General features: G+C 40.5%; 1 protein-coding gene across 1 annotated transcript; it reads right to left on the bottom strand.

Moving 5' to 3' along the window:
* Nucleotides 1-4,415: 4,415 nt before the first annotated feature.
* Nucleotides 4,416-10,515, bottom strand: LOC149926961 (uncharacterized). Its single transcript, XM_090157783.1, has 4 exons — nucleotides 10,281-10,515; nucleotides 9,240-9,605; nucleotides 6,557-6,667; nucleotides 4,416-5,152 (listed from the first exon to the last, which is right to left on the bottom strand). Exons 1-4 carry the CDS (start codon nucleotides 10,513-10,515, stop codon nucleotides 4,797-4,799), a joined length of 1,068 nt encoding a protein of 355 aa, XP_090013909.1. The 3' UTR covers nucleotides 4,416-4,796.
* Nucleotides 10,516-13,046: the final 2,531 nt, after the last annotated feature.

The raw sequence follows: 13,046 nt of genomic DNA, 5'->3' as shown, positions 1-13,046 counted from the left end.
TACGTCCTAAATAAATGTATCACGCCTAACGGGGATTTTTTAGCGTCAACGCTCACCGTCGCAGCTTTCTTCGCCTTGTTAAAACCAGCCTTTAACGGAGATTTTTGGTGTCGACGTTAAAAATTAAGTTAGAACTAATACCATATTTTCAAGGGTGTTTCAAGGGTTTACGCAAAAATTTAAAGGAGTTGTAGCAGGGGCGTAGGAACGTTCTAGAAGTTGGAGGGGGCAAAGATAAACGAAAAGGGGTCTGGAGAATGGTTTTTAATTTTTAATGGAGTGTAGCTTCTCCGAATACATGTGTACTTGTTACTACTATGTAAATTTTCGGGAAAGGACTGAAATTTTAACACAATTGAGGTTCTATAAACTGTATATGCTTTTAAAATGATAATTTGAGCCTTTTGAAGATTTCAACTGACCAAAGATTGGAGGGGGCAATAACATTAGTTGCCCCTCCCAGCAAAATTCTAGGGAGGGGCATTGCCCCCCCCCTGCCCCTCCCGGTTCCTACGCCCCTGAGTTGTAGGGGTTGAGTTGAAAAGTATGCCTGTTTTTTTCCCATTTTCCTACGATGACTTAAAAGAGCGCCAGAGAGCTTCAAAGTGTGTCCTACTTGCCCCTGGAAGTAGGCTGCAACAAGCGCAGAGCCAAGCAGCAGGGGCTTTAAATACTGTTTAAGTTTACTTTTTTACGCTGGTTACCTCGATTTGTTTACAAAGTCATTTTTTACATATCACACGAGCCCAAACCTTTATGTTCGCATTTCCTTGCTGCTTGGTTTGGCGCTTGTTGCAGCCTACTTCCAGGAGCTAGTAGGACACACTTTGAAGCTCTCTGGCGCTCTTTTAACTGATCGTAGGAAAATTGGGAAAAAACAGGCACACTTCTCAGCTCACCCCCTACAACTCTTTAGCATTTTTGCATAACTTTTTGAAACACCCTGTATATATTTTTAAACGTCGACGCAAAAATATTGTATTTGGTCCAACGGAATTTTTCAACTTCGACGTAATAAAGATTGGTTTTCACTAGCGAGCGTTACTATGTATTTTGATTTATCCGCGTTAAAGCGTTTGTACGTCTCTATTGCCACCTTCACACTAGACACGTTGGGAACTTTTTGAAACGGTTTCGAAAGATAAAATTGAACATTTTCTGTGTCAACTGTATTAATAGGCAAACGATAAATACATTTTACACCAAAATTTTACAATTTGATCTTTCGAAACCGTTTTATAACGTTTCCAAAGTGTCTCGTGTGAACGCGGCTAAAGTTGAGTGACCCGCCGTTTCGTGCGCTAGTAGAAACCGAGGTTTGGGGCTAACAGAGATGGTTTGCGTCGATGCCACAATATTGGGGGATCTTAAAATTCATTTTGCGCGTGAAAATACGCCGCCATGTTAGGGTATAAAAGCAGGTAAATAAGCCTGCTATACCTCATGATGTAAAGGTACTGTCACGCGCAAAAACGTCATTTTGAAATCGGGAAATTGTATTAGGCCTAACGTTAATTTTTGTGTCGACGCAAAAATATTGTTTTGGTGGATCTTAAAATTTATTTTGCGTGTGAAAATACGCTGCCGTGTTAGGGTATAAAAGCCTTTAAATATCCCTGCTGTGCCATACCTCACAACGTAATTAGGCCTTACTGGAATTTTTGGCATCGACGCAAAAATATTGTATGAGGCCTAACTGGAATTATTTGGCATCGACGCAAAAATATTGTATTAGGCCTAACTGGAATTTTTGGCATCGACGCAAAAATATTGTATTAGGCCTAACTGGAATTTTTGGCATCGACGCAAAAATATTGTATTAGGCCTAACGAAAATTTTTGGCATCGATGAGAAAATATTGTATTAGGCCTAACGCAAATTTAATGCGTCGACGCTTTCCTTCGTGACTTTTCTTTCCAAGTTAAAAACAGCTTTAAGATGATGAACAACTAAACAGCTACTGTTGAGATCAGCCATTTTTAGGTTAGATCTGGTCTTGGGCGTAAAAAAATAAAGGAAATAAGAAAATAATAGTAGAATCTCTATATCCGGTAGAGGGGCGATTCGTAATGGAAGAGGAGGGAAGGAGGCAACTGGCCCAAAGTAAAGTTGTTGGGGTCTTTAACGTCGAATTTGCTGCCATCTCAATTCAGTCGCGCAGACAGTGCGGGGGATAGAAAGAGAAATTCTTCTCCCTCTCAGTGCCTGTAGCGACACAGGCCTACGCATCCCTCCATCGTTGGAGAGGGATTAGACGGGATTTAGAAAAACGGAGAAGTCCGCGAGACAAAATTGACGGGAGACCTCGGCACGAACCACGCTCTCAACTGACACTATCTGCTAAAGCGGGGCTAACGTTAAAATCCGCCACTGGTGGCGTTGCCCGTCGATACTTTAAAAGTAACTTCCAGATGAGGTTGTTTTTAATTCTCTACTGGTAAGAAGCGCGGGTGAAGTTTTGGACGGCGGGGAGCACGTGGTCCGTATCACTCGTGACAGCGATCCCCCTCGGACCCGTCCACCTTATAATGGGGAAACTTGTCCCTTTCGCCCACCCTGGCGTCCCCTTTTTAGCGCCCTAGACCACCGACTATTTAGAAATAAAGACTTCCATGTTTCAAACTATTATATACGGGGGCGCTGTATTATTTTTATAGCGCTCCGGTTATTTTCCCGCCTTTTCTCTTTCTCTCCCGTTTACGCGGCAGCGCCATCTACCCGGAGAACGGGTATAAAAATAAAAAGGATGATTGGAACGGGCACGAACCCGGCGCGTGCGGACCGCGAAGACACGCGCGAAGTCGTATTCCGTTTCGGCAGCGACGCGTTGTGACTCACGTGGACGCACTAACTCGGGGCTTACGAGGAGACGTCGCCGCCAATTCTCAACGCCACTTTGGGACGCGTGCCTCCCGCCCGGCCAGCCATACCACGCGAGCAAATTACTTTTTATCTACGGATGGATTTGAAACACCAGACTTCCCCCTATTCAATACTAATCTAACACATACACGGGGAGAGATGGGAGGAATAAGTTTTATATTCCCAATTTTAAACAAATTTTGATCATCGTCTGCTTCCCCAATTCTATTCATCATCTTAAAAAATCCGCCGCCTGGAGGAAATAAGTAACAACATCACTTCGAAGAAAAAATTACTTATTCTCTATAATCACGAATTATCAACCTGAACTATTTTGTCTTCCAAAACGCTTTTCGAAAATACAGCCTGCGCAAGATAAATTATACTTTTGGCATGAATTTATTTAACTCGTGAAATAGATTTCCGCTTGTGGTTATTTCAATAAAAATATTTTTAGTTTAATATATGCAATATTTCAATATGATATAAAAATCATATGACATAATCAAAGAATAAGAATGTATATAATTGCATCCAGTCTATAACCATCATTGTCGAAGATAGTTTGGCGATGCTATAACTTCCTACACTTATCGAAGTGTTTCTTCGATTTATTCTACAGCGCCATCTACCAACAATATAAACCAGTAATTTCACAATAACTCATAATGAAGAATAAACTCAAATATTTTTCGCTGATACTATGATTGGTTTTGCAATTTTACAGAATTGAAATAATAATTGAATAAACGGGCATTGTGAAACTTAATAAACGAAAGAAGGCAGCACCAGCTTGGTTGTCCGATTTCTAAATTTCTGTTCGATAAAAAAGGCGGGCCATTTGAACGTACAATTTGTTCATTCCATTAAAAATGCTTTTTTAAAAACGTTATGATTATTTTTCGCGCTACTAGAGGGCAGTTCCATCAATTTAAAAATTATTCATAATTTGCGTCACCGTGTTGTACGAATTTACATATTTTTATGTAATGATTTTTATTATATTTAAATTTATCCAGAAGTAGGTAATTTGTCCCCGGCCACCTGAATTAAAGGCTTTAAATGTCACTTTATGACTTAGACCAAAGGTGGTGCCTTGGGTATTAGCCTAGCTGATTATTATTATTATTATATCTAATAGAGAAGGATTGGATACAACGCTAAAAATCATCTCAACAAAATACATTCTAGATGTAGGCTTATATTTTAAGTCAATATTAGCCATAAAATATTTATTAGAGGTACTTTTTTGGTATGCAAGAATCACAACATTTCTTTTACAAGTAACCTATCGTTACAATCACTCAATAATACCAGTTATCTTGTGTAAGGGGCAAAAATATATTAAAAATTGTAAAATTAAAATGGACTTTTAAAATGAGATCGGATATAAATGTGCGAACATGGAGAACGTCACGGAGGAAAGGACACGCATTGTATTTTGTTGACAAAAAGGGGTCGACATCCCGTCTTCTATCGCACGTGAAGCAGCGTGATCATGTCAAAGCCACAGATTCTCGTACTGACGTTCTCTAAATTGACGTCATCACGGCGATTCCATTGGGTTGGGAAAATAGTACATCCATAGCCGTAATTTTTATCTGCTGCGGCTATGGTCTCGAGGAACACTTTCTTAAAATCATCTATCGACGCTCACATTTATCATTAGTCGGTGGCGTCATCTATCTTTGAAATAAAACATACTTTTTAAATATCGTCTGCTTATACTCTGTTCACGCTAATGGTAGATAGCGCCACTAGCTTAAATTATTATTACCGCTGGTTTGCGGTAGATGACGCCACAGACTAAAAATATAACTGTTTCAGATCGTACGTGATTTCAAGAAAGTGGAACTAGCCATCAAATACAAGTACTATATTCCGAACTCATGATGACGCGTTAAAATTGATTTACAATTCTCCAAGATAAATTTTTATTTGTCAGATGAACCACCGTGAGTCGCTGGATATAGTTTAGAGGAGCACCACCAGGGGGTGTCGATCAATTCGTTTTCGGTCGTTTTGGGGTGATGGCTGTAAGGAACGCACGACCAGGGCAAAGACGCGAGACTACTCGTAGTATTCGAAGTACTGGCAGCGGGCACGAAACTGGGCCAAGTGGATCCCAGCCGCATGGCGTAGACAGTGTCTAATTTGGAATAGGGTCCGTACAATAGGGCCCCCAGGTGAGAGGAACAAGGCGAAACGTCGTGGTAAGACGACTGTGGTGTGACGCTTCCGCGACTGCCCGCTGCTGGACGTTCGTCCCAACTGTCCGAGACCGAAGGTTCTGGGAATAACAAGCAATTCTCGTTTATTATCATCATAGGCTTAATAACCAATAATGTATTTATTGCTACCATAAGTCTATAATATTGCTACATAAGTTTGTCATTTTGGGGAATATTTTACTGAGAGCTAGTAACGGAGTGACGTCATCACAACACCATTACGAGACCTACGACGGACATACGGTCCACACCAGGTCCGAGAGGTCGAGGGCCTCGTCCAGTTACAGTACTTCATCTAATAAGTAAATCAGCGCACCACTAATGCCCAAATGTTATAGAACTGACGAATTAAACATACCATAAGTCTATAATTTTACCCATAAGTTTGTCTTTTACGGGGTGACGTCATCACAAGAAGAAAATCTCCCCCTAGCGAGGCGCTTACAAAGATTACGTGTGACGCGTTAGCAAGCGGACGAAAAACGGCGACAAAGCCCGTAATACAGTCTGTTTGGAAATAGCTCTCAGTAAAACTTTTGCGTGTGAAGAATAGGAAGTGTCACACTTCTGGAACAATATTATACACTTATGTTGTTACTTAAGGAAAAATGACTATGTAGAGACGATCCTCTGGCAGCATTGTCGAATTTACCCCTGGCATGAGATGGGGGAAAGAAATTCGTCACCGAAGTGCACTACAATCGTCAGTTTTAGATTTTATTTGGTTTAGGGCGAGGAGCTTACATTTAGCATAGTAACATAATAAACATAAGTATGTCACAGAACGAATTCGGTTAATGATAGTCTGTCGTGGAGTGATTGCGAAATAGGAAGTTTCCGAACAGAAACCTCGTCCATTCCTACTCTTTCCGTTGGCCAAATAGTTGGTTAGTTTGATGGCGAGAAATAATAGTTATTTTTATCTTCCGATTCAATAATTCATCATAATTTTGCAAAAGTAAGCGTTATTTACACTTTTGAAAGCATTTCAATTTTCAATAGGCCTTGGATGGTTCGTCGAAAAGGCGAACCGTCGGCGATTTTAAGGGCATCCTCCAAATACTAGGAGCAGTTCGCGGAGAGTTGTCAGTCCTTCGGTACGTAATGGTTTACGTTGTCATTGGCGAAACAGACTATCATTAAAAATTTGCATTGGGTGAATAGGAAGTGTCATAGTGATGTCTATTTTGTTACTTATGCTTTTAAATAATGCGAGGGATTGTTAAAAGTCGTTTCAACATAGTCCGAAGTAGAAATAAAAACATTCTAGCCTAACACTGATCAGGAAAAGGCTTCATGCTAAGCCTAGCGCACACCCGTAAACTTAAGAATAGATTTCCAAAACGCTCGTATGTCGGTCGACGAACTTCATCTATGGGGACATGCTCGTTCTTTTTGATATTTCAAGCTCCTTAGGAAACCTACTTTTACAATCTAAGCAATAGAATCAAAGAAAAACTAACTCTTTGAAACTACGGATCGTTCAGTAGACGCAAACTGACTTTCGATGACGGAGAAGACTTTGACTGCGTCATTCTTGTTATTCACCGTCTCAGAATGATTTTCTTCCACTTCTGTTACTTAAAAACAAACAATTTATGTAAAACCAGATGTGTATGGAGCCCGATTTTTCTGAGGTCACGTGCCGGCAAAGGGTAAACGCTTCGTAACAAAACCGTCAATAGGAAAGCTCTCAGTATTCGAATCTAGGGTACGAGTTTAAATTATCTTTGGTATTAGCCTAGCTGATTATTATTATTATTATTATATCTTACCAAGAAACTATAGAGGTATACACTTGGGTTGTCTAGGGTTCCATTGGGACGGTGATACGAAAGCGCGTCGAGAAAAAGGCGGGGCTTAACTACGTCAAGTGTAAGACGTAACACGACATTTCAAATTCATTGGCTCGAGGTTTGACGCGAAAAGAATGCGTCGTCATGGTAACGAATAGGCGATCTTCCCGCGCAAAATAGGCTTTTAAAACAATGGATTTAAAAACCTCAATTTGTTATCGTACTTAATATTTTGAAGTAATTGACGGCTTTTAAAATTCATTTTGCGCGTGAAAATACCTCTACATGTTATGGTCAAAAAAGCACGCAAAGAAGGCTGTGTGCCCTAGACATGTACCTGTAGTGTCGCGTGCTAAAACGTCATTTCAAAATCCGTCAATTATAATGCTGTTCGTGAAAGAAGTGTAGTGATACCTAATTTCAGGTATTTGTATGGTTATAAAAGAGATAATCAGGTAAGCTAATAATATAATAACAATGACTAGGCTTAATGACGAGTTTTCGTCGAATTAGGGTAGCGAGGCGCGAGAGTTTTTATCGTGAGTTTTCCCGCTTTAAGACACGCCCGTTTCTACGAGCTTCATCACGGCCGTATAATCTCCCTTAGACATTCCAAGTGTATACCTATATAGTTTCCTGATCTTACCATATTTAACATAAGTAAGACTCTGTATAACATTTCCATATTAAAAATGTTGCAATGAGACCTGGTTTCACACCTAACACATAATAAACTGATCCAAAAATTCCAAAATTCTTATTATCCTTGCTTTATGTAAAAGGTTACCATGGAAACGAAATAACGTGATCGCGAGGCACGCGCTTAACTATTCGCGACCGAAAACAATCGCAACGCCCCCTTTGGTTCGCAATTGGAAGTTAGATAGGTATCAGATAAAGCAGACGCTATTAGTTTTTCCTCATCGTTATTCGTAAATTTGACTTTATAAATAATGATACTGGCATTTTAATATGATTTTCGCATCGTTTGCTTATATTTGGATAATAAAGTTTAATTAAAAAAAACGTTCTTATGGCCTTTTGATTTGTCTGAAGCAGACGCCACCTGGACTCGTTTCGGTCGCGAATAGATTGTTAAAGTTAGAAACGCGCTAAGTATTCTTCTCTCACTTCCGTTTCCCATAAGTAAAGCTGATGACGCATTTTTCGTCACGGAGTTGGAAGTGACGTAATTTACGTCATATCCCTTGAACAAGGTTTCATTAAAGAAAATGCTTTTTTGGCATACTTATGAGTTCATACGTTACATCGGGCAAATATGGTTTAAGAATCAGTAATTATAACTACTCAAGGAAATTTTTACATTTTAAAGGACCTCCAAGCCTCCCAAAAACGCGTTATTCAAAATTCAAACGATTCAGTGTCCCTTTAAATGCTCAACGATGGTTTGACGGGAAAACAGCGCTAAAGATTATTACCCCAACTTTGCTGAAGATGGCGCTGCACAACAATAGGGAGATTTCCCATTTCTATTTCATAACAAGTGTAAATTATTGAGCGTGCGTTGCGCGCCGATATTAATTAGAAACGGGAAAGGCCACTAATGTTGTGTAGCGCCATCTTTTGTAAAAATCTTCGTCATTAGAAACTGCTCGAGGGTGTAAACGTTTTTTTATACCCTAAATGAATACTTATCTCGTAATATAAATAATAAATACTTCTGATGTAACCTACTATTATCATAAGTAGATAATAAACAAAAGTATGACACTTTTTATTCACACAATGCAAATTTTTTAATGATAGTCTGTTTTGCGAACTGCTCCTAATATTTAGAGGAAGCCCAGAAAATCTCCGTCTGTCCGCCTTTTCAACGGAACAGCCAAGGTCTATTGAAATTGAAATGCTTTCAAAAGTGTGAATAACGCCAGGGCCGGCGTTAGGGGGGGGGGGGGGTAAGCGGGGCAAAAGTACACCCGGGCCCGGGCCTCCGAAAGGGGCCCGCCGGAACGGGTGCCAAACTAAAATTTTCTGACTATTTCCAAAAAACAAAATTTTGGAGTAAAAAATACCTGGGGCCCGAAAATCCTAGCGCCGGCCCTGAATAACGCTTACTTTTGCAAAATAATGATGAATTATTGAATCGGAATATAAAAATAACTATTATAAACACTGGCTACATTTAGAAGTTAGTTTTTTTCAAATTTAAAACCTAAATACGTGTACGTTCGTATTTCTCATCAAACTAAGCAACTATTTGGCCAACGGAAAGAGTAGGAAGGGACTTCCTATTTCGCAATCACTCCACGTCAGACTATCATTAACCGAATTCGTTCTGTGCCATACTTATGTTTATTATGTTACTTATGATATTATATAAAAAATATACCTTCGACTTTGACGACATCCGGTGGTTCTTTTTTATCGCCAAAACCGGTGTCCGAACCTTTGGTAATTTGAACTTTGACTTTGTTCGTTTTGTCTTTGTTTTTGGCGACTTTCCGATACTTGGCTCTTCTGTTTTTAAACCAGACTTGAATCCTCGCTTCGGGTAGGGCGGTGCACAAGGCCAACCTCTCCCTGGTGACCACATCGGGGTATTGCGTCTTGGAGAAGGTCTTCTCCAGGGCGTCCAATTGTTGGTGCGTGAAGGCTGTCCTGCTTCGTCTTTGTTTCCTGACTGCCACACCAGCTGCGGCCGCCGCAGCAGCGGCAGCGGCTGCGGCCCAACTCATGGTGGGGAAACCTGCCATGCCTATTCATTAAACGGAACCAGAATTAGATAGGCCTATTCTTCATAGATTCTTAAATCTTTAATTAGCCTGGCTATCCAAAGTAGCTAACTACAACTCCTACTCAAGTCAAAGCATGTCAATTAGATTCTACTTTCACTTTATAGGCGCAAATTTGTTCTTCAGGCTGTTTTTTTTTGCAAATGGTGAAAACGCTGTGATGACGCAAAAAATATCCGTTAGGCCTAACGACTGGTTTTCACTAAGACCAAAACGGGCTGTGACAACTCAAAAAATCTCCGTTAGGACTAACGACTGGTTTTCACCAAGGCCAAAACGGGCTGTGACAACGCAAAAAATTTCTGTCAGGCCTAAGGACTGGTTTTCACTAGAGCCAAAACAAGCTGTGACAACGCAAAAAATAATCTCCGTTAGGCCTAAAGACTGGTTTTCACTGGGGAAAAAGACACGTCGATGCAAAAAAAAAAATTTATTAGGCTCAATGCAATGTTTTTGCAGCGACACTTGCCGTTAATTGTGGCGTTTTTTCCCTTTTGAAATTGAGCCCTTATTTCTAGCACTGCTTTAAGCCCAAGCGGCAAAGACTATATAAAGGTTAGCTTGCACGACCAGGTTCCTATCGAATTTGCCGAATCCATTTTAAACAAGATTCTATCGCGTTCAACTAGGACTCGTACCTGAAAATCTTTCCCTGGCATGCCACGGATTGGCATGAGAAGCGTTCCAACATAACGTGAACGGCACATTCTGATGCGTATGAGGACCCAAGAGTGGCAACGTGTCCTGTAGAAGACCAGGATGAGTACCTCCGAGTAAGGACGGTCGGTAGAAAGCAGCGGTACCACCGGACAGAGAGTCCTGCGGGGAAGAGATGGTGTTAAGGGATGACGAGAAAGAAACGGAACTGGACATGTCGTTAGTCAGGGACCAAATAGACTCAAAGGAGAAAAACACGCGATTTATAGAGAGAGAGAGAGAGAGCCCTGATACTCGCTAGGTAAAATAATACCGCCGATTCCAAAGTGATTTCTGGCAAAGAGACGCGTTGTTTGGACAAGCGGGAGCCACACAAAGTGATACGGCGAATTGAGAGGAAGTACTTGAAGGGCGCGAACCAGGATATTTGATACGACAATGTTAACAAAAGATATTACGCGTCTTCGAAGGCGTACGTACGTCCCAGTTGTATCGACTAAAAAAGCGCCAGTCCCAAAAGTCGAGAATGTTGATCTAGCTCACACCGTTTATGGTCGAAACGTTTAGACCCGTATAAGGCCTAAAATACTCGGATTACCAAAGAGGAATCGTTCACACACGCTCAAACCATCCTTTGCCATATTGATAAAAAGATGGTTCTAGTCGTGGTCCATATGGGAACCTATCCCTGCCATCCCACTTAGCTTCTCGACTACGGTCCTGGTTCTTAACGGGCGGATAGACCAAAATATGGTTCCGGAGAGGCGTCCTTCGATAAGTTTCCAGCGGATCACGTTTCCATCAACAGTTCGCCGCCGAATCAGGACGCCAACGACTCGATTATTTCCCAAGAGTCAGTGAGACCTGATCAGGGCCGTTTTAATGGTCTACCATAGACTCTAAGCGGCCGACAACACTTTAAAAGTCCGTGTTTACCCTGAGCAGTTCCGTATCTCAACGGGGTTTAAATTTCACATTAGCAACGGAAACTGGCCTTTGTAACGTATTACCATATGTAACGTTATCACCCGTAAGTATGTCTCTTCGTAGAAACCATTTCAATTAGTGGACTGAAAAATCCTAATACTCTTATATTATACTTATACCTTTGGCACAAGCAAATAAAATAGGTTAAAAGGTTAACCTTTTCTCATCTAAAACGTTAATGACGCAAATTTCGTCACGCGTTGGAAGCTACGCAATTCACTTCACATTATTTCTACGACAACTCATGAAGGAAAAAACTCTTTATGGCATACTTATAAATGATACTGTTACATATGGCATTACCCGCGGCAATTCCGGTCGATTTATCGCTAAATTATTTCGTAGACTCACCATCAGAAGACAACTTTAACGCGATTTCTTTCTGTGGTTTTTCGTCGTCTACTTTGACAACACTCTCCCAGGGCAATTGGTAAGAAAATACCACTTTGGGCGATACCGTCAACGCTCTGCGGTTTCCCCCACCCCCTCAACCCCTCGTCCCCCCTGTTTGGTTTCGGTTTCGGAGGGAAGGGATCCAATGAAAAATAAGCGAGGAGTGGTGATTGACAAGCGAACTGAAGAGATAGGAAAAAAGGTGGAGACACGGTGGAGGATTATCCTCGGGGTCTTCGTATTTTTCCTTCCCGCAAATCCTTTTCTCTATCTCTTTCTTTGGGCACACACGGCTTCGTGGATGAAAAGAGGGAGCTGCCCAAATCCGATTAGAGTTGAGCCCTAAGTGTGAAGACTCCAGAATAATATTTAAAGAGATGGGGGGGGGGGCAAAGATTGGTAAATACGCATTTAGCCGTTTATATTGTTGAAATTTCTTCTTAATGGCGTTGAGGGGGCGCCATCTTTCGGGAATATTAAGAAACATTCCATCTAAGCTTTCTACGGGAACTTTTATCACAGCCCCTCTGATTAAACATAGCTACCGCGATTTTCTATTGTTAAGGACGGCCGTGTTGGGGAGTTCTAAGATTTTAACACTTTTATCCCACCACGTGGGGTTTGCGAACCTATGGCCCATCAATAGAAAGGTTTAGTGGGTAGTGTGGTCGATGCTACGACGACGGTATAGTCAGCGTACTAAACGTAAGTGGCCAATAGTTAGTTGACAATGTACCAACTGAAACTCAGGTGTAGATTTTTTGAAATCGGGAGGTTAATATGTTTGCCGACTTTTTTGTATTCCTCTGAAAGCATTGCCTGGAATTTTGGAAACATTTTACCACATGGGTTCCACCTGTGCACTTAAATATAAAGGAGTTTATTTTTGCTCAAAATGATTTAATAAGTTTAGTTTCATTTTGTAAAAACCTAGTTTTCTAATTCTTATAAAGTAAAAACCTAGTTTATAAGAATTAGAAAACTAGGTTTTTACAAAATGAAACTAAACTTATTAAATCATTTTGAGCAAAAATAAACTCCTTTATATTTAAGTGCACAGGTGGAACCCATGTGGTAAAATGTTTCCAAAATTCCAGGCAATGCTTTTAGAGGAATACAAAAAAGTCGGCAAACATATTAACCTCCCGATTTCAAAAAATCTACACCTGAGTTTCAGTCGGTATAAACCTAGTTTTCTAATTCTTATAAAGTAAAAACCTAGTTTTTTCATTTTTATAGAGTAAAAACCTAGTTTTTTCATTCTTATAGAGTAAAAACCTAGTTGTCTATTTGTTATGAAGTTTAGGGTTTAGCTATATTATCCCCTTTGAATTATGGACTAATTTACTTTTTCGCGTATTTTATCA

The sequence above is a fragment of the Leiobunum rupestre genome, chromosome 9, assembly GCF_980474605.1.
Source record: "Leiobunum rupestre chromosome 9, qqLeiRupe1.1.hap1, whole genome shotgun sequence".
NCBI lineage: Eukaryota > Metazoa > Arthropoda > Arachnida > Opiliones > Sclerosomatidae > Leiobunum > Leiobunum rupestre.
The sequence above is the reverse complement of the archived record's forward strand: the minus strand, read 5'-3'. Positions and strand labels throughout refer to the sequence as shown.